General features: G+C 38.7%; 1 protein-coding gene across 3 annotated transcripts in view; it reads right to left on the reverse strand.

Moving 5' to 3' along the window:
- Positions 1 to 25,890, reverse strand: part of HMGCLL1 (3-hydroxy-3-methylglutaryl-CoA lyase like 1) — a 131,012-nt gene that overhangs the window by 76,886 nt on the left and 28,236 nt on the right. For all 3 annotated transcript variants that reach the window (XM_024754694.1, XM_024754693.1, XM_024754692.1), the window contains exons 2-3: positions 8,207 to 8,287; positions 7,872 to 7,979 (exon numbers count right to left, since the gene is read on the reverse strand). In XM_024754694.1, the coding sequence (XP_024610462.1) occupies positions 7,872 to 7,979; positions 8,207 to 8,287 (189 nt within the window). The remainder of the gene's footprint in view (positions 1 to 7,871; positions 7,980 to 8,206; positions 8,288 to 25,890) is intronic.

A 25,890-nucleotide genomic window follows, 5' to 3' on the forward strand; every position in this document is an offset into this window, starting at 1 on the left:
AACTTTTGCCTTTACAAATTTGAAGTTATCCAAGATATTTATAAAATGAACAGCATTCTTCAAAAGAATGTCCTATACATTGACGATGAACAAATAGCTAAAATTCATAGATGTTACAGAATATTCTATTATTCTAAAAATATAATTCCAATCAGCCTTTAATTTGATAAATTGGAGATTCAGGATAAATGAATTTGGATAAAAATTTTTAAGTATAAGAATGTAAATGTTTTATATTTACTCTAAGTGAATAATATACATTTGTATTCCTTTTATTTTATCAAATATGGAAGAAGTGAAATGTTAGCATATATATGTCTCATTAATGTGTCAGTTTGAAATATAAAACTAACCTATTGCTTAATATTATTTTTGGAATGTAATGTTACTTCTAGCATTCAGATTTATCTAATTTCCAATGTTTACTATTCCATATGACTCCTAGAGAACTTTCCAGCAATTTAACCAGGCAATATTAGATCAGTGTGCGTGTAGTGTGTGTGTGTGTGTGTGTCTGTCTGTCTGTCTGTCTGTGTGTATATCTAAAAATTAGGAAAAAATACTTTATTTTTATTTTTAAAAATTAACTGGAATAATAATTCTTTATAAACATATCAACAAAGCATGTCTTTTAAAACCATAATCAATTTAAAAATAATTAGTATATGTTTCATTTTCCGTGTTCAACGTACAAGGATCATGAATTCTTAAAAACAAGTGCTGCTTGGCATACTTAAAACTTATGATCAAAACAGTCCACATTTAATCTTAACACTTTAAACTTTAAACCTGGTTTTCACTAATGGCTGTGATTCTTCCTGTGAGAGTCATAACCGTGGCACCCAGGAAATACTTTAGTTCCTTGGAGTCTGGTCCACAGGACAAACCCTGCTTCTCTTAAAGTGGATTGCATGTTAAGTGGCTTAGTCAGGAGTTATATCAATGGAATTAGTTTATAGTAAAATAAGATTGACAAACTAATCAGCATAATGCAGAAAATGCCATTAAAAAGTTAGAATCCAGTCTTTCTGTGCCAAACTGTACTCTATTCAGCTTTTATGCAATTGTATTATATGCAAGACCTTTCAAACTGTCGCTGCATACTGATAATTCATGGTCCAATTTTAATATAATTTTAATCATATACAAAAATGGAATTTTCATATGATCAAAATGCCTTTGAAAGTTTCTTTCTTTCATGGGTAAACTTAGACAAAATTTGATAAACACAATATAATTGAATAAAAATTGAGATAAAGTATTTTATTTGAACACTTTTGGTACATTTCATAAATCTAAGAACCAAAACAAATTTTCAGTCAAAATGTAATTGATCAGATTAAGCAATTAGAAAAGCAGTGCATGCTGAGCATAGTAAATCTTTGAGTAGAATCATAGTTTTTGGCCTCATGGGGAAAAAAGTCTAAAAAAATATTGAATTATACCCTATGATGTGAAAAAAATAAGAAAATCTAACCAGTAGAATTGTGACATTATTGCTTTTCGTTATAAACTTTGCTTTTTTCTTTGCACACAGAAGTGAAATTACATCTTAGGTCGAGAATGAGTTACTGTTGAATGCCAAGTAATATGTACAGTGCTAGCAACTCATTTTTTTTCCAATTTTGTTCCAAAGTATAACCTTAAACAAGTTCAAAAAGAAAAAACATGTAGTGCTCACCATCCTAATAAAAAGAAGAAAACATTTTCATATTTCCATGTTCTTTTCTGAGAGAGACAAAGGTGTTTTAAAAATCTGTGACTATGCTTTAGGCAATTTGCATGCCCTCTGTGACAACAGTAGCAATGACGTAATTGAAGGATGGAGCCACTTTAAAATATTGCATTTCATGTTAATCACTCAAATACCAACCTGACTCCCATGTGAGGCAACACAATTGTATATAGGGAGTGGATAGGAGTCAGGTAAACATTAGCAGCCCTGAGAGTACTAAAATATATATATATTTTTTTGGAATTTGGGGGTTTCACAATACAGAACCTGCTTTTCTATCAGCTGTATTTATTCTTTAATTATCAGTAAGAAAAAACACATGCAGAACTAGATTAATTACTAGATCATTTTAAAAAACATAAGTGTCACAGATTAGAAAAATGGCTCCAATGATATCTCCCCACCCATGTGCTCCTCTACAACGCCCCTCCCCAGTCAAGAGGTGGCATGGATCCCCTCCCTTTGAAACTGGGTGGCTTTGTAACTACATCAACTAATATGGTATGGAAAAGTGATGCTAGAAAATTTATAAGGCTTGGCTATGAAAGGCATACCATGTTTGCTTGTCTCTTGCAACACTCACCTTTGCAACTCTAAATCACCATGTGATATCCTAACTAGCCTATCTGGGTGAAAGGACTCCTGTAACCCCACGAAATGGGAACTGCGGTCTTGTAAATTTCACCAGGCTCCTCTCTGGCCGATGGCAGAGGGCAACTCCTCTAGGATATAGGGGATGAGACTCGCAGAAGATGAAATTACCTTGCCAAGGACACTGTGCCTTATAAACAAAAGAATTCCGGGGCTCTCCCCAGAAGCTCTCCACACCAGTTCTTCCACTTTCTCTCTCCTTCAGTCACGCTCACACACACACACACACACACACACACGCACACAAACATCTCTGCCAAATTACCCCCTTCCTGCCTCTTCACACACCCATCCCCCTCAAAAAGAGCAGAACAAGAAAAAGAAGCCAGGGGGCGCTCAGGAGCAGAAGCTACTGTCTCCTGCACCTCATCCATGTAAATCTAAGTCTTAAAACTTCAATCCAGTAAATGTGTTTTCATTACCGATAAAGCATTAATTGCATCACCACTAAAAGGAGGGCAAGGAAAAGTTTACACATTCCTTCCTGCTTACACTGTGCTTGGGCCATATTTTTAAGTGTTAGACTGATTGGTAAATAATTTTTACAGCCTTTTATGTATATTTCTTTCTACTTTACAGAGAAAATCTATTTCTGCCCCTTGCTGATGTGGCCAGACTTGGGACCCACCCATTCCAAAAGTTAAAAGTTAATGAGACAGAGAGCAAATATTTATAACTGAGACTTTGTATACGACAGACATAAACATACAGTGTCTTGTACTTTTCATGTATTCTTATTTTTAAATAAATGGTATTCAGTTTAATCACTCATGTGAATAAATGTGTTTAAAACCAAATGGCTACATTAAAGATAATGGAAAACTCTAGCTCACCTTCAAAAATTATTGTATTTATAATGATTTAAAAGGCTCATTACTGAGAGCCACATTCCAAAGTTGCAGTAAACCCATCGAGTTTTTATAAACACATTTTCTTTCTACTCTTACTGCTGTTCGCTCCACTGAAGTGAGGGGCTATGTGGACTCATTTCAAATGTCCTTAGATTATATGTCACTCTAAGGAAACCCTTTTTCCAGATAAGTTGTAAAGAACATGTATTTTTTAATGGCAAGTATTTTATCATTTCTGGCCATTTAGATTATAGGTGTGGGATCCTGTTTTATATGGCACCCTGCTACTGTGGAACTTTTCTTTCAGCTGCTTTAGTTAAAAAAGCTGTTGCCAAACAAAACAGTAGGAGGGAAGCTGTAAAAACGTTTTGAAATGCTAAAAAAAGAAATAAGTGAGCAAGCAGCAATCTAAACATAAACCGGAGGACTCTTCCCATGACCCACGTTTAAGGGAAAGAAACAGAAGAAGATGCAGAGAATTAACAGAATACCAATTTCGAGCCACATCCAGGATCTTTAGAAGGATTAGAAATTATTCAGAAAATTACATGTAAGCTGGTGCACTAAAATCATTCTGTCACAAATCTCAGACATTACTCTGAGCTACACGAGCCTGGTGTCATGACATTTTCTCAAAAAATGAGAGGTCATAGAACCTGGAAAAGAATACATTTATGTATAACTGAATCACTTTGCTGTCCACCTGAAAATAATACAACGTTGTAAATCAACAATACTTCAATAAAAAATAAATTAATTTTTTTTTAAAAATGAGAGGTTATAATATAAAAGTTCAAGTTACCATTATGAGTTAGTTCTGTTGATTTAAGGCCTTTTTCGTTAGCAACAGAACAATGAAATTGGCAGTTACATAATGAGATAACCTCCAACCACAACAATAGAAAAGGCTCACTCAGGCAAGCTCAGTGAAATCTAGAATCCAAACACCACTTTAGAAAAACAAATTGTAAAACATGGGATGCTCTCAAGACTGTTCTTTGAAAAACCCTTGATGTGCTATGTAATATGTGACCAGTATAACTTTGGAAGTTCAATTCGATATTATCTTTGATCCAGGCACACTGCTCTTTTACAGATATGTGATTTATTTAAAACACTCCTTTTTCTTTTTTTTTTTTTTTTGACTTGGAATGCATGTAACCAGATGAGTATTAAAAGTGAAATATATAACATATTCCTTAGTATTTGAAGGATGAGTACCTTTATTTTCTTTTCTTTCCGAGCCAATATTTAAAATAAACACATACTTCAATCTTTAAGAAAAAGGCTGTTTATCCCAGAGAAGGTAACTGAAATGCATGGAACCCGGAATAAGTCAGTCAGTTGTCTGTCGGTCAGGCATACGCTCAGATAACACTGATGAGCCTGGTTGGGGCCAGGTGCCCTGGACTCTGGGCATCAACAGACAGGGACCCATTCATGGGCTTTATTGCCCTAAACCCTCCCAGGCTGCAGGCTTCATTGTTGGGATTCCCAAGGTTCAAGGAGGTTAAGTCACTTACTCCAGCTCCAGACAGAGTGTAGACAGAACACAGAACAGAGGTACCTCTGCCCTGCCACAGCTGTCCTCACGAGCTTGTGGAGATTCCGTCAGTTATTCAATAATACTTTGAGCCTAGGCCGAGTTCATTACATCTCAATAGATTAAGTCAATGAATCATGTTATTTTATAGTCCCATCAAATGTATCTACTTCCTGTGAGGCCAGAAGGCATTTTCCTATTACTGCTCACAGAGGGACGGCCTTCCCTTTGTTTTGTCCCTTCTTTCTTTTAAGTAGCTGTTCAAGGAGAAGAGTGGCTCTCTGCAAGGGGCTCTAGTCTCATCCTTTGAAATGTCCCGGGGTGTGTCCTAGATCAGACTGAAGAATAATCCATCAAACAATTCCAATACTGTGGAATAAGAGAATTTCCTGAGCATCACTGTGGTGAAGAGGCGTATTCTGTAAGCAGCTTCACAAAACCATTGGGAAATAAAAGTATCTTGAAAAGGACTAGGAAAATATAAAATCTGAAATATAACTTTGGTTGGTCATCATTAATGTTACCTGTCCTCCTTCCTAAACGTTACTCTGAAATTACACCAGCATATCCAGTTTCTCTCCAACAATAATCAAATATTGAAAAGAGCATTAACTAAATCAAATAAAGAGGCAATGTCATGAAGACTTAAAGATGATAAAGGGTCTCACATGACAGCTAGTAAAATAATAATAGTTCACATTTTACAAAATGACAAGTCAAAGAAATATGTCTAGTCTCATCAAGCTGTTTGTGTCTTCCTAAGGAAAATATTTGTGGCCTTCGTAACACAAGACCAAATACATGATCAAAAAGTAAGAGTCACTTGTCCATGCCAGAGAATTGAGCCATGTTATTATGGTTTCAGCTGATGGATTCATTATTCATGTCACGATATTTATTGAACACCTACTTACTGCACCAAGCACTGGGGATACAAGTGATGAACAAGAGAGACATGGTCACTACCTCCATAACTCTCAGAGTCTGGGAAGCAGATCATCAGACAATATTTATAAAAAATATATAGGATTATATACAGTGGCAACTGGGATGAAGAAAAGTGATTGTTTTGAGGAGAAATCAAAGTAACCCTGATATTTGAATACTGACTCTGTGAAAAGTGATGTATTACTAATACTATTAATCCTTTTGTGGTTTCTGTTGTTTCCAACACCTTGTAATTAAAAGGGCTTTAATGTTTTAAGCCTTCTTACACCATCTTGCTATAACTTCAGGGCAGTGTAGAAACTGAGATGTACATAAATGAATATAGATAAAGTGCTGTATAGCTACAGAGTCAGGATGTAAGTAGGAACAAGAGGCAGTTTGGCTTCCCAGGAGCTTCTGCAAAAGGAAGTAGGGCCAGGTAAAGAGACCTTGAACCCCAGGCCAGGTTTCCAGACTTTTTTAACAAGGAGAAGGAAGGTTCTAAAGAACTGGGGGTTGTGAGTTTGGGGAGGCTAGTATTTCTGGGAGATTATCTTAGAAGCAATAGGCAAAATACATAAGGAAGGGAGAAACAGTGCTTAGGAATATCATTGAAGGGACTATCTCAATAATTAGTCCATAAGTGTATGGATTACTAATACATCCATGGGATTGAAAAGAAGAGACTCAGGAATAGGCTCTCCTGAGGAGGAAGAATTTTTGTAACTGACCAGTAACTGGTCAGTAACTGACCAGATATAAAAGACTTTTGAGAATTCAAATTCAAGATTCCCTAAGGAACAGTTAGGCTATGAGCATAAAGTAGGATCAACAATGATGAGTCTGACTTTGAACCTGCTGAGTTTCAGGTGCTAATGGCACATCCGGCTGAAACTTATCAGAGAGGACAGGACTGGAAATATAGAATTGTCATCCGTTCAGAAGCAACTTTTGATTTTGGAAGGGTTGGCAAAGAGGAAAGCACAGGCAGAGAAAATTACTAAAGAATCTCAAGGGAACCTTAAACTTGGTGGTGGGGAAATGATTGTCAGGGGTGACAAAAAGAGCAATGGAGGGGGATAAGTGAAGGAGGATTATAGAGGAAACCAAGGGAATCAGATGAAGAAGTAATCAGTGAAGTTAAGCGCTGGGCAGAGACTGAAAGATCCAAGGAATGAGAACAGGGTCCAAGGAATCCAGGGATCCAGGGAATGAGAATTGGATTGGGAAAGGAGTGGGGGGGTGTCACTGTTTGCTAATTATTAATCACGTTTCAAAGATCAGGGCCAAGTCTCAGAAGTGATGATTGCTGCCATATGCCAGACAACTCTGGATAAGGCTCTATCCTCTTCAAGAGAAGATTCTGGATGACTACCTTTGCCTTGTCTTTGAAGAATACATATATTTTCATCAATATATATGAATATATATAACCCTCTAGCAAATATAAGCATTAAAAAAGAGAGAGCATGTCTACATTTCTCACTGCTTAAAATAGGATTATAATGGGGAAGGTATCAGGCAACACTCAGCATTACTTCCTTCTAACAGACGAAAAAGATAAATCACCTGGAGATACTCAGATCACTCATAAAGTCAGTAAAATGGTAAATGGAGGACAGGACCCTAAACTGCTATTAAGAGTCTTAGCTTCTACTCATTATATCAGACCATACACTCTTGCAGGTTTAGGATGGAGTTCCAAATAACTTTTTTTGTTTTTGTTTTTGTTTTTTGTTTTTGCGGTACGCGGGCCTCTCACTGTTGTGGCCTCTCCCATTGCGGAGCACGGGCTCCAGACGCGCAGGCTCAGTGGCCATGGCTCATGGGCCCAGCTGCTCCGCTGCATGTGGGATCTTCCCGGACCGGGGCACGAACCCGTGTCCCCTGCATCGGCAGGCGGACTCTCAACCACTGCGCCACCAGGGAAGCCCCAAAATAACTTTTTAACAACTAAGTCCAAATAACTTTTTAGGACTTAATTTATATATTTCATTAAAGAGGTTTTTCTTTAATTGTATCTTAATGCATGGGCTAATAATTACTAATATGCTATGCTCTTACAAAATATATCAGGCTAATATCACAATGTATATCACACTGTTCACTAAATCTTGTCAATGTTGAATTAAGAATCTAGTTAAGGAATTATGGATTTGCATACCTGTGGTATCCATCGGGAAGACACAAAGCTTGTCACTTCTATTACAGGCAAGCCAGTTTGGGAAAGTTGATTGATAAATTCAATTTTTATATCTGTAGGAACTATAATCTAAGAAAACATTAAGAATTATAAGTAATTTGCATAAATTATTTATTGAAGCATAAACAGAAAATTAATTCCTAACTGAAAGCAAATACTATTTAAGATTTATAAATTCAAGTAGCAACTAAGAACAAATGTAATCATCTAACATATGAAATCCATATGTCTTTAGATTCAATAAATATTTAGATTTAGCATTTTTTAAAAACTGTGTAAAATTAATATCAAGTTACCTTTTCATTCTGCAATCCATCTCTAGGTCCAACTTCTACTATTTTCACATATTCAGGGAGTCCAGATGGCTGGGATGATTCCTAAAATGAAAAATACAAGGCAAGAAAAAGAGATAACAGGTCATCAAACTTGTTTACTTGAAAAGTCAAACTATTTCACTTTGTTGGATTAAGTTCTCACCCTGGAAAGTTAAGAAAGGTAAGAAATTGATATAATGATATAATCCAAATACCAAGTTTATGTTACTAGCAACATGAGGTCATTTTTTTTTACAACCCAGTGATATTCAGTCTAATTATGATTAAAATCCAAAAGATGAATTTCAAAGATAAAACTGCGGAGAAGGTGACTTACTCAGGATCTAAAGAGACAATCTGCTGAGTAATTCTATGCGTGATGATAAACGTACCATTGTTAGAGTTCACTAAGAAATTAGATCTTTGTATTAACAGACTTCTACCAGCCACAATCATCCAGATGCCATACCCTGAACTTGCCAAGTATGAATTCAGTTTTCTGGCCTGTGTCAGAGAATAAGATGTGTTGTTTATTTCTTGTCTGTGTCACACAGCACAAGCAGCATCTAAATGCAGCTTCCTAAAGGACAAACTCCCCGGAGGAGGACCTAATCCTTGATATTCCCCTCTGTTCCTAAACTAAGTATTATGGTCACATCATGTTTAGAAGGACACTAGTTTGAAACAGGAAAAATGGAAACTGACTTTCTCAACTTCATATTGCAGTTAAAATCAGCAGTAGGCTACATCTTTCCAGACTGGACAAACATAACCTCCTGGTATCTCTGAGCCCAGTTAAGTGTGGGTAACCAATCATCAAGGTCTTCTAATGGATAGCTGATGGAACTGACCCAGATCAGCATGACCTGTACTTCAAAGTTATTTTTTTGTCTTGCCTTTCATAAAGGATGATGACTGTGGGCTGACCAGTTTTCATTGTCTCACTCTGTCCTTGTAATAAGCACAGGCATACACCGATAAAGTGGCTATTTTGGATGCACAACCCAGTTTGTTTCCACCACACAGCACAATGCTCCCTGCCCTTTCTAGGGTCCATAGCTGTTACCTGGTTTTATTAGCATTCTGTGTTAATTAACTCAGCAAGGGAACCCAGATGATCCCTGTTACAATGTTTACATACCACCCTCCACAATTTCCATGAAATCAGGCAATTCAATAAGCAAAAATTAACTGAGAAGGAAAAGAATTCTCATCTCTGCATCTCCTGAGCAGGCCGTGATGCATGCAGTTGGGAGGGTGGAGGTTTGAGCGAGGACACATGGGGTCCCTCAGCTTTAGGCTCAGTTTTGGATGACGATCATGAAATCATGCCTTATTTACAGGGTGGCCATCATTTCAACCAGGCAATAAGATAGTGGGATGGCATGGGAAGGCAGAGTAAAAAAGAGAAGTTCATTCCTCTTTCTTATTACCTCAGTCCTAAAATTTCAGGGATGAAAAAACAAAAACAAAACTAGGCAATCTTGAGCCATGTGGTCTCATTATCACTGATTGTTTCCTGAAACTCATTTTCAACAGCAATTAGCTTGGAGTATACATGGATGAAGAATACTACTTTATTAAACAGCAGTGTTTAACCCCAAAAAAGGAACATAGTGTTTTTTAAGGTAATAACAATATGCTGAGTACAATTAAAGAGCTTGGGACCTTCCTTCGCATCACTGGTATAGCTGGCAGAAGTAACAATCTGAAGAAATTAAAGTGTAATCTCCCACTAATTATAGCCATTTAAGTCAAAGCAGAATATGTGCATACTTGATATTATTTTACATTTCTTCTTGAATCTAACACTCCCATTTTGTCTTCTAGTCATGGATCTGTATTCCCTCTATCTGAATACCCAAGAAATCAGAAAAAAGTTATAATGTGTTCCGTAAGTTCAAAGAGTAATAAGTTCCCCTTTAAACAGCATATAAATAAATATATAAATAAAGTCAATACATAATTGTTGAGTATGTGTGATGTGAGAGCGCTATCTTGGTATTTTCAGCGTCATTCTGGGCATTACTATCTCTGTATTGACGTTTCTAAGCAACTGCAGCTTTACATAAATAATGCAATGCCTACTGAGCAAATCCACCTAAATGTTGTAGAAGCACATAATTTTCAATGATGCAAAACTGATCTCATGATTTCTCTGCCTCATTCCTCTCCTCAGATATTCTCCCACCACCTACTATCCGATTCCATCTCTCTTACCACTTATATCTAATTGGTACCTAATTGGTATTTTTATTACTGGTTCTATTTTGGCATATACCCAACACCCAACACTTAGCTTGCACTTAGTAATTGTTTGTTGATTGTATCAGTGAATCTCTTGTCACTGGCTGTATTTAAATTGTCTTCCTTTTCTACTTAGTCTATTGCTGTAGCTTCCTAAGTATTCTCCCTAATTTTGTTTTTCCATGATTAAAATGCTTCAGAATGTACCAGTCACCTTTGGAGAGATCTATCAACCTAAGGTAAAAGATGATTCCTGACTAGCCTCTCACCTTCTACCACACTCTACTTCATGCATCCTGCGATTTTAGTCATGCTAAAGTCATGTCCTGCTCACTTTCACGACTGTAGACCTGAAGTTGCTATTGGTTGGAAATAGCTTCTATCTGTGGGGAAAATTTTTCACCAAAACCATTTCTCTTCTTCACAGACACAGGACTGGACCTCATTTCTCCCCTAAGAGTTACGTTTGAACAAGTTCCAGTTGATGGAACATCAACGTGAATGCTATGTACCGCTTTTAGGCTTGGCCCGTGAAAATATCCCATGCACATGCCTCAATGCTCTTTCCCCTCTAGCCAGCTTGATGCAGATGAGTATGGCAGACTTGGAAGCTGATAAAGACAAAAAAAAAAAAATTGAAGGAACCTACACCAGAATCACTGCTTTAATAAGAATCCCATGCCTATAAGAAACAATTATTTTGTCTCTCATAGAGATGAAAATAGATGTCAACTCTCTTACACCATTGAGGGTATAGGTATATCTTTTATAGCTCCTAATTGTGAAAAATTATGAAGGGTCTGAAATTTTACCCTACTTCCAAGCTAACAAGTGAGCCTGCCATGGATGCTGGTGGAAGGCACAAGACTCATTGGTCAGAGAAGGAAAAAGAGGCTTATCACTCACAGCAACAGCAGTAGCTAGAAAATCAGGATTTGTGCTGGTTCCCCAAGCCCCAACTCCCAGGAAAAAAAGAGGACCATACAATGCTTGCCCAGACAATGGGTTACATTACAGGAAAGGAACCCCAAGCACAGGAACCTTGAACCTTTGTTAATGGGCAGTACGCATTTCGTTCCTTGGTGACATATACACTGTGTTTATCATGCTTGACCATGAGTATGCCTGCCTTTGACCTGAGAGAAAGACACTTCCCCTTGGCTCCAGAAGGAGACACTAGTTCTATCATTCAAAACTATTTTGCATTAAAAAAATCCTTGAAAAGAGTCTGGAACAAAGGTAATTATGCCTCTGCTTGCAAGAAATAAAATAAACTTATGCAGAATTATTTCCCAATAATATCCACTCTTCATTTTTACACCATCCTGGTTTATGGCAAATTTTCCAACTAGTAAACCACTCCATTGGCCCCTCTGATTAACTAACAGAGGCTGGAACCAAATCCACTCATTTTTATCTCAGAAAACATTTAATTAAGGCTACTCTCAACAGACCTTCAAGGAGCAGGAGAAGGCCAACTTGCAATATTGACTTCTGCCGTGCCACTCCTCCCCAGGGTCCTGGATCCAACCAGCGGAACGAATCCTATACTGTAGTGGCCTCTGCATCAGAAGCTCAGCGTTGTTTACTTTGTGCCTGTTTTATGATGGTGGATGTGTTACCACGTTCAATGCTATGATTTATCCAGGCAGCAACAATGACAATATAGGTGATGGAGGCTTGATCCGCAGTGTGATTCCAGTGTGCCTCATCAGAGTATGTGCTTCAGATGATCCACCAGCAGCTATAATTTATTGCCATAATTCATAGCCTCCCCCAAAAGGTGTCTTTAACATCTTAGTCTACAGTTTCCCAAATGGCAGACAAATAAGCTAGGCCAATGACCCCAACCCAAGAGTCAATAAAAACATGGCAATGGCCTCAAGTTCTGTTGGGCAAGTAGAGCAATCACATCCCCTTTCAGTTCTGCATGGCGGCTGGAGAGGTTTTACAACTGCAGGAGCCCAGTGGTCATCATCAGATTTCAGTTCGGCCAAAACATCATCCAACCAGGCTAAGAAAAGCACCGTGAAGAGAAGGGCCCCCACTGAGCCGGTAGCTTTGTTCCAGGCAGTGGAACAGGCAACAGAGGGCAAGGGTTACTTTTTGTGGGTAAAGCTGAGATTGCACTGGGGACAGGCCAACCACTTTCTCGAATATACAATTTCCATTTGATTAGTGTGGCCTGTTGGAAATGTCCAACCTCGTTAGTCATTGACTCCAAGTTGACCCCCCAAAATGGAAATAGGGGCCAGAGAGTCACAACGGCCTCCCTAACTCAGGTGTCCAGTTTCAAAAAGAGCTCCAAGGCAAGCCAACAGCTGATTTTTAAAAGAGACGTGGATGGCTGTGTCATGGCAGTAAGGGATCCACAACCCCCCAAAGTGCCACCAGGTAGAGGCTGCCTGACTTTGACAGAAGCTCAAATTTGCAAAATCACCAGTCACAGAGACTTAGAGATCAAAGAGGTCAGGAGGATTTGGGGACCCCCAAAGTTATGTTCACTTCATTACATACAACTCTTCCCATTGAGATGATACCCTCTGGCACTTATGGGACACAGAATTACAATCACAACACACATCAGTTTTTACTATACATTCAGACATGCAAGCAACAACAGGCGAGTGTACTGGCCATGAAGGCCCCACCCACAAGGCTGCGTCAGGTCCCCTTTCCCACTGAGAACACTGCCCAACCCCATCAATTGAATCAGGACTCCCACCCCCATGGGACTGATAGGATGGTGACTTGGATGGCTTTATCAGACAGAACCAGGAAGGTTAGAGTCCTTGCTCTCCCCACCATTCCCTAGCACACTCAGACGGATGACCTCCATGCACCAGTAATCAATTTTTTCCTTAAATAGCTGAAGGAGGAAGGTTGGGAAAGATGAGGGGATGCAGAAGGGAGCAATCAGCACAACAGCTGCCACTGGCTCAATCCAATGAACTTGCAATGTCTTTGGTCCACACAAAGCCTTGTATCAGGCAGCAAAAATCATCATTCCTGATGCCATCTATTTTAATCTTGGGAACCCCTGGCCTTAGCATCCATAGCTGTGTTGGTTTCCAGCAGGATCACTGGTTTTTTTCCCTCTGGCTGTCAAGTGCTAAACTTGTACATGCTCCATCGTCAAGATACCATCTCTTAAGTCTTCATCCAGTTACAATACAAGGACTAAGGGAGTCTTGCAAGGTAGCAAGGGTGACTCTGAAATTCATCTACAATTCTTTGGGTCCTTTCTCATTCTCTAGTGGGTTGCTTTTCAGCACCTTATACATAACCTGGGGCAGGAGTACCCCACATACTAGTCAATGACTCATCTATGGCTCCTCACATAGGAGTTTGTCCGTCCCAGTGAAATCTCCCCAAAGTTTCTGTATAGCAGCCAAGACTCACAGCAGACCTTTTGCTGCCATCTCTAGTTGTATTAAGTTACGGAGGACAGACTGCTGGATGGGCTAAGAAGGTCCAGCTACTGTTATTCCTTATTAGAAGCATTAATTATCCCATCTTATCTCCTCCCAACTCAGCCAATCAAAGTTCTTATGATTCACCTGGCTTCTTCCAATAATGCTGGCCAAATTTCTTCCTTCTACACTCCCAGTAATTTTTTTTTTTTCTTTTTTGGTACGCGAGCCTCTCACTGTTGTGGCCTCTCCCGTTGCGGAGCACAGGCTCCGGGCGCGCAGACTCAACGGCCATGGCTCACGGGCCCAGCCACTCCGCTGCATGTGGGATCTTCCCAGACCGGGGCACGAACCCGTGTCCCCTGCATCGGCAGGCAGACTCTCAACCACTGCACCACCAGGGAAGCCCAACTCCCAGTAATTATTGATGGACAGAGAGAAAAGAACCTTCAACCCACCCAGGACTCATCTTAGTGCCACTTTTCACGATGGATGGACCTGAGGCTGACCAGCAGATCTCCAAGGAAATTTCCCATCTCTGAGAAGAGTTAGGACAACCAGGGCACCACTCAGCCTTTGAACCTACTTCCCTGAAATCAGACAGAGGCCATCTTTCCCAATTCCTCATCTTTAATAGACAATAAAGCAGAGGACCATTCGTTGCTCAGTTGACTAAAATCTGGGCAGCATGTTTGTTACCTGTACCCATGGACTTCCCTCAAATCCCTTGAACCACCTGAAAAGCCTTCATTCTTCCTTTTCCAGGAAGTGTCTCTCTCAACATTCCATCTTCATCAACAAAACTGTCAAACCTGTGAAGGGCTGAGATTTTATCCTACATACTAAGCAATAAGTAACCCTGCCACAGTGTTCTGGATGCTGGCAGAAGATATGCAACTCTTGAATCAGAGACAAGAGGCTTTACTACTCACCTTAATAGCAGTAGCCAGAGCACCAACAGCTCTTGTACCGGTTCCCTGAGCATTGCAGGGACGGTGCTTGGGGAACATGACCATTTCATAAGGGGCAACAAGCACGTCTGCCCTTTGCTTCGAAAGGACACCCTACTATCACCCAAGGCCATCTGCTACACAAACACCTTGAAAAGATATTTCCAAAGGAACTAGTAGAATATGCAGAAATGTGAGACACCCATGAAGAATCATTTCTCAACACTGTGATTACCTTAATTACTGTCCTCAATCAAAATGCTTACTCATTAACCAAGATTCAATCTGTCATCTACTCAAGACTTTTCTGACCTCCCAATATAGAATTAAGTACAGTTGACCCTTGAACAACACAGGGGTTAAGGGCGTCAGCCCTCTGTGCAGTCAAAAATCTGTGTGTAACTTACAGTCAGCCTTCCATGTATACCCAACTCCCTCCCTTCCACAGTTCCTCCCTACCTGTGGTTCCACACCTGCTGATTCAACCAAGCACACATCCCATCAGGTAGCACTGCAGAATTTACTTTTGAAAAAAGCCCACATATAAGTGGAACCCCACAGTTCAGACCCTGTTGTTCAAGAGTCAACCATAGTTTCATTTCTATGACCCAATAACACTTTGTAGAGGCTTATTTTAAAATAAATCTGTAATTACTTCTTTGCCTGCCTGTTTGCCATTTTTCATTTTAAACTTTCAGGATGGACATATACTAAGCGCTTAATTAACACTGTTTGTTGAATGAATGAACAAATTCACATCTAAAATTTAGAAAAGCAAGGTTAACCTTTCATTTATATTGAATACTACACTTATTAGCCAGCATTATTATAGCTATTGGATATATGGAAATGATCCAACCACACAAAAAATCTCTGTCCATAACAAGATTATATTTTAGTGGCACAGTGATCTGTGTGTTACCTTCTGGGACGGGGGTCACTGGGGACGTGGCACTGTTCTTATACATTGCATATATAAGAGTTGATGAATGACTTATAAGTTCCAAGGAATTGCAATCTAGTTTGCAGAAGTGAGCACCATCACCCTTAAACAGGTTTTTGGTCTAAATTTATTCTTATGGCAATAAAATCCCTGTTACTGAGTTCACTTTATCCTGTTTAATGTAGAGTAGTGTATGATACTAGTGAACAACAAAAGGTGTATTATCCAGAATGAGGGTTTCAAAAAGCCAAGTTACATGGCTGAATGTATGCCCACATCTGGCATCAGATTTCTAATGGTTCACTTTCACAGGGCAACAACCAAAGCAATACTATCTTGCATTTATATGTTGCTTTATTATTCCAAAGCACTTTTCTATCTACATTTCATCTGTGGAGCTACTCTGTGGGGTAGGCAGACTGAAAGAGAGATTAAATGACTTTCTAAGGTTACCTAACTATGGTCCCTGACTCCTATTCTAGTTTTCTTTAGGATGAGGTTAAATACATCACCAACTATTGAAAAAGCTTTGGTTGAAAAAGTAATAATGAACCATTCTTTCATGCAGAACATAAATGGGCTGCTTTAACACACATTTTTCAATCTTACATAAAATTAAATGGAAGGCATATTTTGATGGGAATTTCTCTGAAATCTTTAGGGTGTGTGTGTGTATGTTATTATATTATATATGTTTTCTATGTATTATATAATACATATATACATATGCATGGGTGGCTTCTATATATACAATCAACCCTCCAGGTGGTGACAGATATGATTCCTCATTATTCACTCTACAAGCACAACTTCTTTTGCCCTAGGAAATTGATACCATCCACAGTAGAAATTTTTAAACAGAATTTTATATGTTCTACTCATTCATTTCTTGAGGAGTAATTCTATGTGTAAAAAAAGTCTTTATGGGTATTGAAATACCCTGTTTCATAGCCAGTATTCCCCTGGAGAATGGCTACAATGACCACATGAAATGCTCCCACTACACAGATGAAATGTCTGAATCAGGAAACTGCATGATTTTCTTTTGAAATTAAATTGGATTTTTTAGGGGGCATTAGATTTCCACTTTTCCAAAAGAATCTCATTTTGCCATCTCATCTGACATATGCACATAGTGCATCTTGCAGTAATGGTAAACCATCCACATTGTGCTACTTGTTATTTCTTAGATATTAATTTATCTTTTAATGAAACATAGTCAGAAACACATAAAGCATTATCACAGGAACCTTGGTTCTCTGGAGCAGTCTAAAGATGGTTCTCTCCCTGGGTGCCTTTCTGGGATGAAGGGCTGAATCAACAAAGCTGATATCTGAAACCTTTCTTTCAGAATAACTGTGCCCCAAGGTCAATTCAAAGGTAATCTCTGACAGTTTAAGAAGAATTTATTTGTAGCCAAGTGAAAATAAATTTATAATAGACGACTAAGTCAAACTCCATGAACAACACATCTTATTTTCCTGAATCAAAAGGTAAAGGAAGGTATCCACTTACCTTTTAGCAATTATTGGACAGCCAGAAAGAAAATGTGCACTACTTCATTCCCAAATGCATTTGGTCAATGTTTTAACAGAGATTAAAAGCAAGTTCTAAAATGTGAACAGTCCTCTGTATGTATGTGTACTAATGTTTGTTCTTGGCACCAGATGGAAAATTAGTACTGAGTGTTAGTGTAGATATATAACATGATTAAATATGAATTCCCTCTGGAAATATATAAATTTTTTGAACACTTAAATAAATCAAGAGGAGTCACAATAAAGCATAAGAATATTATATAAGGGGCTTCTGTCATATATGGCAGATTGAAATGTAGTAGAATGATGGCAATATAAAATCACCCAAAATTATTTATTAAAATAAAAAATAAGGCTATTAACATCTGTGCCACATAATTCACTTCCTAATTAAATAAATTCCATTTTTAAACGTGTCGAGAAATAAATGTATACATATGTATTTAATAATCATCCATTAATTATTGTTTTAATACAAAAAAACTGCATTTTAAATAAGATAGTGTATGAGAGCTGAAAATAGAGAATATTAAAATAGATTTTGTAAACAGTTTACGAAATGCAGACAGTAATAGAATAAGAGAAACAAAAGTAAAATGAAGCACATGTAAGAAGAAACAAATTGAAGAGATCAAGAATAGCAATTTTTAATGAGAGAATTCAATAAACCGTCCTATAGAAGCATTAACATAAACTTGAAAGTTCGAAAGAGAAAAACTTCCATGTATTGATAGAGCACAAGGCCCCCGCATACCTAGTTATATTTCTTTAAATGGTGACTTTTATTGACATTATTTACTTTCAAGAAATACCATTATTTATTCCTTTATTCAAGGCAACTTAAGAATCGAAAAAAATAAACTATGGAAAAATCTATAGATTTTTCATGACTATTATCATTATTACTTAAGGATAGTAATAAAAGTGTTAATTAGAAAATCAAAAGAAAATGTTTGACTTGAAATACTTTAAGTATGAAAAGTTTCCTTTTCCTCAAGGTCTTCACTAATAAAATTTTTATGAAACCACTAAGATTACTTTGCTTTTTGCAAACACAGAAGCAGTAAAATTGATTGAAAATATATGGATATTTTTGGAAAGGCTGAATCTCCGAGGATAAAATGCAGTATGTCATATAAGATACCAAGTTTCATCATGGAAATATTTTTAGAATAAATTTCTGAAAACAGTGGTTTAAAATAAAAATGCAACTAACTATATTAAGCTAGTTATACAAGCAGCATGACCTTATAACTACAAAGGTAAAAAAAAAACACTACTGGGATATATAATTTTGTCAGAGTTTTAGAGTTTATACTCCCAAGTGGTACAGCAATGCTTCTGCTGGGGAAGCTTGGCTTATTATTTGGTTAGGAAGACACAATTCATTGTTCTAAATAGTTATTTAAATTTGGGTTGTTATTATTAACAACAAGCCATTATATTGCTTTACATGACTTTTTTTATTTATGCCATGTTGGTTGTATAACAATAACAAAACGGGAAATCATATCATAGATATACCATGAGTTTTCAGCTTTATAATGCTCTGCATTAATTTCAATAACCCTATTCAGCCATCCACAGAATCCATTCAGACTCTGAATAAAATTTTTCAGATCTTAATGAAGCCCCCTTCATCAAAACACTCCCTTACATAATATGTATTTTCTGATTGGCAAAAATCAATTGGAATGCATGAGTATTTGCATGGTTATATACACTAGCACCAAAACAGATGATCTAAATAATAAAGTGTGGTGTCTTACACCTCATGATGTTTAAACAGTTTTTGATATTTGATGAACTGTTGTGTGCTAAAGGTGGCAGAATAAGAGGTGGATGAGATACTACCATATGTTAGTGAAGATAGGTAAAGTCTGTATCTTTGGAAATTTTTATTTCTATTATTAATGGACGTTCTGCTCAGATACCCCTTTCAGGACTAAGACATTCCCAGAAGCTAGAGGTTTGGCAGCCGATGCCATTTCACTGAGCCCTGTGTCAGGAATTGCCCTTAACTAAAGAAATCCACCTTACCCCAAGTCATGTCCCCTCTCCATGATCGTCCACTGAGAGGTTGATGCAGCGACATAATAGCCCAGCTCCTTTGCCTGGGGGAGTACAACTCACCTTAGGAGAGGCCTGCGGGATGGACCCAGGCCTCCCTCTGCTGGTCCTACAGCTCTTACTTCCCTACAGGTACCGAATCAAGGGCAACAACTTCCTGAATGCAAATCTTTATCTGAGACTGTTTCCTGGGAACTAGACCTAAGGAAATTGGTGCCAGAAGTGAACGGAGGAAGCAGTTTCTAAAATGGGATTTGGGAGCTACCTTGCTGGTTATTTTCAGTTGGTTCTCATCCATGAAGTAGTTTTGACATGAACACTCCCTGGAAACCTGCGGCAATGTTTAAAGATTATTAAAAGACGCACTACTGGGGGTAGTTTTGCCCCACAGAGGACATCTGGCAACGTCTGGAGACACGTTTGATTGTCAGAATCACTGGGCACTGCTGGCAACTAGCGGGTAGAGATCAGGGAATACGGATAGAACCGTTACAGTGCACAAGACTGGCCTCCAGAACAGAAGTATCCTGCCAGAAATGTCTTCCGATCCAGGCATGCTGATCTATACAATTGAAATAAACCAAGGATGTAGTTGACCAGTTAGCTGAGGTTAGCTGCCTCCATAAAATTTCCCTTGCCTGGTTTCCGTATCTGAGCCAATTTTCAGACCAAAACCCAACTGCCTGAAGAAAAAGCCAGATTCCCAGATCCTGTACTGCTACAGCAACTATTTACAGTAATCCATCTAATGCTTCCCAAAGGGACCTACAGCCACTTACTTGAGTAAATGAACACTGTGTGAAGGGGATACCAAACATTACAGTCTCCTGCACATAGGGCCCAAGTTGACATTGATACTCGGGACCCAAAGTGTCATTATGCTCCCTTGTTAGAATGGGGAGTAGAGGGACCACATAATATATGGAGGCCTGGGCCCCTACGTCCCCATGGTCATTTCCAGTCCCTGAATATATAGTTGGAATAGACGTATTTGACAGTTGGAACATCCTGAACCATACATTCATTCCTTGACCTTATAAGACCTATCACGGGAGTTGTTTTTGTCATTATCATAAGGGCAAGTGGAAGCCTCTGAAAATGTTCATTCCTCCCATTCAGCCAAGACAGGATGGAAGGGAGGGAGGAAGGGAGGAAGGAAAAGGGGGTGGGGGAGGGGGAGGGGAAAAAAGAGAAGAAAAGAAAAAGAAAAAAGGAAAGGAAAGGAAAGAAAAAAGAAAAATAAAGGAGAAAAAGGAAAAAAGAAAAAAAAAAGCATTTTGTGAGATCTTGGAGAAATGGCAGAGATTATTGCCATCCTCAAGTATCTAAAGAAAAGGATGCAGAAGTGATGACCCCATCATAAATCCATTTATTTTTCCAGCTTTATTGAGGTTTAATTGCCAAAATTTTAAGACACTTAAAGTACATATTGTGATGATTTGCTATACTTATACATTGTGAAAGGATTTCCTCCATCAAGTTAACATCCATCACCTCATATATTTACTCACTTTTTTTGGTAAGAATATTTAAGTTCTACCCTCTTAGAAAATTTCCATTACATAACACAGTGTCGCCAACTACAGTTACCATGTTATACATTACACATTAGATTTTCAGACAGTATTCATCTTATAACTGAAAGTTTCTATGCTTTACCAACCTCTCCTTATTTCCCCCACCCCACCCTCTAGCCCCTAGCAACCACTTTCCTGCTCTCTGATAAACCCCCTTTAATCACCAGTACAGTGGACTACCAAACTCAACCCCAATTGTAGCTTCTGTGCCAGTAGTGTTATCTTTGCAAAAACAAATTAACGCTGCCTCAGGTACAGGTATGTAGCCACTGTTCGGGATAGTGCATTGTTTTCTATAACTGATGGAAAGGAGACCATAAAGAATTTCCATTTGTTTGGGACAAACCACATTAGACGTTTATATAATTTTCCCAGGGCTATAATAACTCTCCTACCATCCGGCATATTTCAAGGGGTCTAAACTATCTGGACATTCTGCAGAACATCACACCATTCCACGACATCAATGAAGAGTTAATCAAAATTCTAACAGTATGAAAGGCTACTCAGTGTGCATTAAGAAATTGTAAAAGTAATTCAGAGGTCTTTGGGGTTGTTTTTTACTGCAGGCATCCAAAAGCAAACAAAACAAAATAAAAATGACTGCAATACTCAATAAAGAACTCAAAGCATCAAACAGCCTGATGAATACCATAGAAAACCCACCTCCATAGGACATTGTATTAGCCAAAAATGTCAGGCGTGAATATGACCACTCCTCCATTTCAGACTCAGAGTGGAAAAGAGTAAATCAAACATGGCAGTTTCTCACAATGGGTCCTGGTACGGGCTCCTGACTTTGCAGTATAGCCATCTCCCGCAGTATCTCCGATCTAGGTACATACCATCAGTTAGATACTACTGTCCAGGTAGGGACCACTATCTAGCTCCAGACATCCACTATTATCAATGATTGAACCCAGTACCCAAGACAAAAATCTATTTGCCATCCCTGGTGTGATGGAAATGTTCTTCTCAGCACTATGTACTTCCTTCACTCCTCTATGAAATGGAGATCATAATAGCTATAAAGAGTGTGGCGAAGCCAAGCTTAGTGCTGTACCTGTAATAGCCATTAGACTCATCAGAGGTACAGGCAATCATTTTTTGTTCATTGATTCACTCACTTAATTTTGATTGGACACTTAACATATGCAAGACCCTATGCTAGATCTTGGTCAAAGAAAAGAAAGTCCATTTTGGGATGGAGATCAAATTTAAAAAGTGTTACTCTAGTGAAGACATTCCTAAAATAAAGCCTTACTTACTCTAGTAGCTTTGTTTCTAACGCCACTACCGAAGCAAATCTCAGAAGTCCCTTAAAAATGAAGGTGTAGTAAGCCAGCCAGAGTGGTGGCAAAAAAATCCTGGAGAAAAACCACCTGGCTCCACCTTGTCCCGATGCTCAGACCTGAGAAAATCACTGAATTACTTGTCCTCATTCTCCTCTGTTTAAAGTGGGAAGTTGACTCCCCTCTGAGCCAAATGGCACTTGGCCCTTTGTTCTGTGAAAATTAAATGAGGGTGTGAATGTAAAGCATTTCCCACAGTGCTTGGTGAGGGGTTAACACCCGATCCATGTTTATCTTTTGCCTTTCTTAAGGCTAATTTGAAGACAGAGAAAGTACTTCTAATATATTGAAAGGTAGGATAGCTTAAAATTATTCCATTTAGCATTTTAAAATGGACCTACTTTGCTTAAAATGTGCAATGAAAGGATTCATGGTTGATAGCAGAGCAGATTACCTTATACAACCCGAATAATACATGGAAATTACTCAAGGTCTTTGCAGCAAGGAGCTCCAAACACTTTGGAGACATTATCCCATTCTGGAGCCCGCCAACAATTTTCTCCACCTCCAGTGCGGACACCACCAGCTCCACCCATCCTGTTCCACTTGGCAATGTCAACCTCAGTTTGAACCTTTAAGAGGCAACAGAGGGGCACTCACTTCATCATGAGGGTAAATAAGTGTTCATATTCAAAACCTGGCAGCATGATGCCATAAACGAGCGTGGTGGTCACAGCTATTTACTTGTTGGAAATGTTTTTATGGAAAAAATACAAATTTAAAAGGCAAATTAAATACATGAATAATTCTGATTGGCATCACATCCTCAGAGGCAAGAGTATCCCAAAAGCCCTTTATCTTCTTCACAAGCTAGATTTTAATTTTTTCTTTCACCCCAGGGAGCTTCATTTCAACTTCAAAGAGTAGTTTGGGGGTATAGGAGATCTACATTTTTTTAAATGTAGATCTTTTTGTGCAATCAGAGCTGACAGATGGATGGTTAGACATTCATACCACAGCACAAGGTTTAAGTGGACCCACACCCTTGTGCAAAAGAGACTTCACAATGCCTAAAAGTAACTCATTTTGTCATTATTCTTGGAGGACACTGATTACTCTAAATGTCACTAAAGCTAATGGAATGGAAAAGTTTCTTGACCTCAAAATCTGTCAGAATTTTCAGAAACCATACCATTTGGGACATTCAAAATATGAAATAAACTGTGGAAAACTAAAGCAGTGGAGTGGGACTTTAGACAGTTTTTTAAAAGTTATGCCAAGGGAGGCATGGAGCCCAGGCAGGGGCCCTACTTGTTCAAGTCCAAGAATACTTATGTCGAAACCTAAGACTAAAGTTAATTCTCCTGCAACCTGTCCCCCTGCAGGCTTCCCCATCTCAGTAGATGGCCCATCTTTTCTTTTAAACTGCTGCTATAGCCTGGATGTTTTTGTTTCCCCCACCCACCCCCGCAAATTCATATGTTTAAACCGAATCACCAATGAGATAGCAGGTGGAGGCAGAGCCTTGGGGAGGTGATTGGGTCATAAGAGTTGGAATCTCCATGACTGGGATTAATGGTCTTATACAAGAGACTCTGGAGAGCTCCTGCTCTACTTCTGCCATGTGAGGACTCAGTGCAAAGACAACTGTCTACCAACTAGAAAGCAGGGCCTCACCAGACACCAAATCTGCCAGCACCTTGATCTTGGACTTCCAGACTCTAGAACTAGAAGAGATAAATTCCTGTGGTTTACAAGCTTCCCAGTCTATGGTGTTCTATGATAGTTGTCCCAACAGACTAAGATAATCCCTAATGCCAGCCTACACATGGACTCAACCTGGACACCCCTCTTCTTCTTATACCCTTTATCAGATCAACAAGCAAACCATGTTCTATCTTCAAAATAATCACTTCTCCCCTGAATGACTGGGAGAGATTTATAGGTGGTCTGTCTGCTCCTCCCACTTTTTTTTTCTTTTGGTAGCAGATGGACCTGCAGAGATTTAATCGATGTAGAAAACACAGGATTGTCACCAGAGTGGGTGGTAACACATGAGCTATCCCCAAAGTACATAGAACGATCCAAATAACAAAATGGGCATTCTTCAATGTGGTAGACTGATGCCTAAAAAGTATCTGAGGGGGTAACAAGCAAATTGGATCTTAGTTTCTTATTCCAGGACAAAGAAAGGAGGGGTGGGATGGTGGAGAGTTGGTTCTATGTCTGTCTGCATTCTTGACACCCACTCTCCAAGGCTCATTCTTTTAAAACAGAAATCCAATCACATCACTCCTCTGGTTCAGTACCCTCCATGACTTCCCATTTCCATTAAAGAAAAACCCCATCCTTACCTCCATGACATTGCACATAACCCCTTTCCTGAGCTCCTGGCCCACCCCTCCTACACCCCAGCTCTGGCCACACTGAATTCATTGCTGCCCCTTGAACCCCTTGGCATTTTACACCACCCCCACTGGACTGTTCTTCCCCTGTACATCTCTGTGGCTCATTTCCTTCAAGCACCTGGTCTCTGAAAAGTCTACATAATATAATATGAAAAAAAATTCACAACAACAACACTCCTCTCCACTTTCTCACCCTTAATCTTTATAATGATTCTAGCATTCATCACCACCTAGCATGTTGTACACGTATCTGTTCATTTGTCTACTGTCTACCTTCTAACTCTTCCTATTAGACAAGCAGCCCCTTGAGGGTTCACTGCTGTATCCCAGTCATTGGAACACCTGGCATACACACCATGTTCAGTGAACACATGTGGAATAAATAAACAGGTATGATTCATCCAACCAGAGTTCACATAAGTTATATTACAGCTTTAGAAACTAACAAAAATCCACTATCCATAGTGCTCCCAGAAACTCCGAGGAAGACAACTAGAATCACTATTTGCACTCAAACTGTGCAAAGGAAGCCTTCAAAAACACTTGGATATCAAGCATTTAGAGAAGAGCTAACACCTATCCTTCTCAAACTCTTCCAAAATATAGCAGAGGGAGGAACACTCCCAAACTCATTCTACGAGGCCACCATCACCCTGATACCAAAACCAGAGAAGGATGTCACAAAGAAAGAAAATTACAGGCCAATATCACTGATGAACATAGATGCAAAAATCCTCAACAAAATACTAGCAAACAGAACCCAACAGCACATTAAAAGAATCATACACCATGATCAAGTGGGGTTTATTCCAGGAATGCAAGGATTCTTCAATATACGCAAATCAATCAACGTGATACACCATATTAACAAATTGAAGGAGAAAAACCATATGATCATCTCAATAGATGCAAAGAAAGCTTTTGATGAAATTCAACACCAATTTATGATAAAAACCCCCCAGAAAGGAGGCAAAGAGGGAATTTTCCTCAACATAATAGAGGCCATATATGACAAACCCATAGCCAACATCGTCCTCAATGGTGAAAAACTGAAACCATTTCCACGAAGATCAAGAACAAGACAAGGTTGCCCACTCTCACCACTCTTATTCAACATAGTTTTGGAAGTTATAGCCACAGCAATCAGAGAAGAAAAGGAAATAAAAGGAATCGAAATCAGAAAAGAAGAAGTAAAGCTGTCACTGTTTGCAGATGACATGATACTATA

Source organism: Neophocaena asiaeorientalis, unplaced genomic scaffold (assembly GCF_003031525.2).
Source record: "Neophocaena asiaeorientalis asiaeorientalis breed wild unplaced genomic scaffold, Neophocaena_asiaeorientalis_V1.1 scaffold319, whole genome shotgun sequence".
In the NCBI taxonomy this organism is placed as follows: domain Eukaryota; kingdom Metazoa; phylum Chordata; class Mammalia; order Artiodactyla; family Phocoenidae; genus Neophocaena; species Neophocaena asiaeorientalis.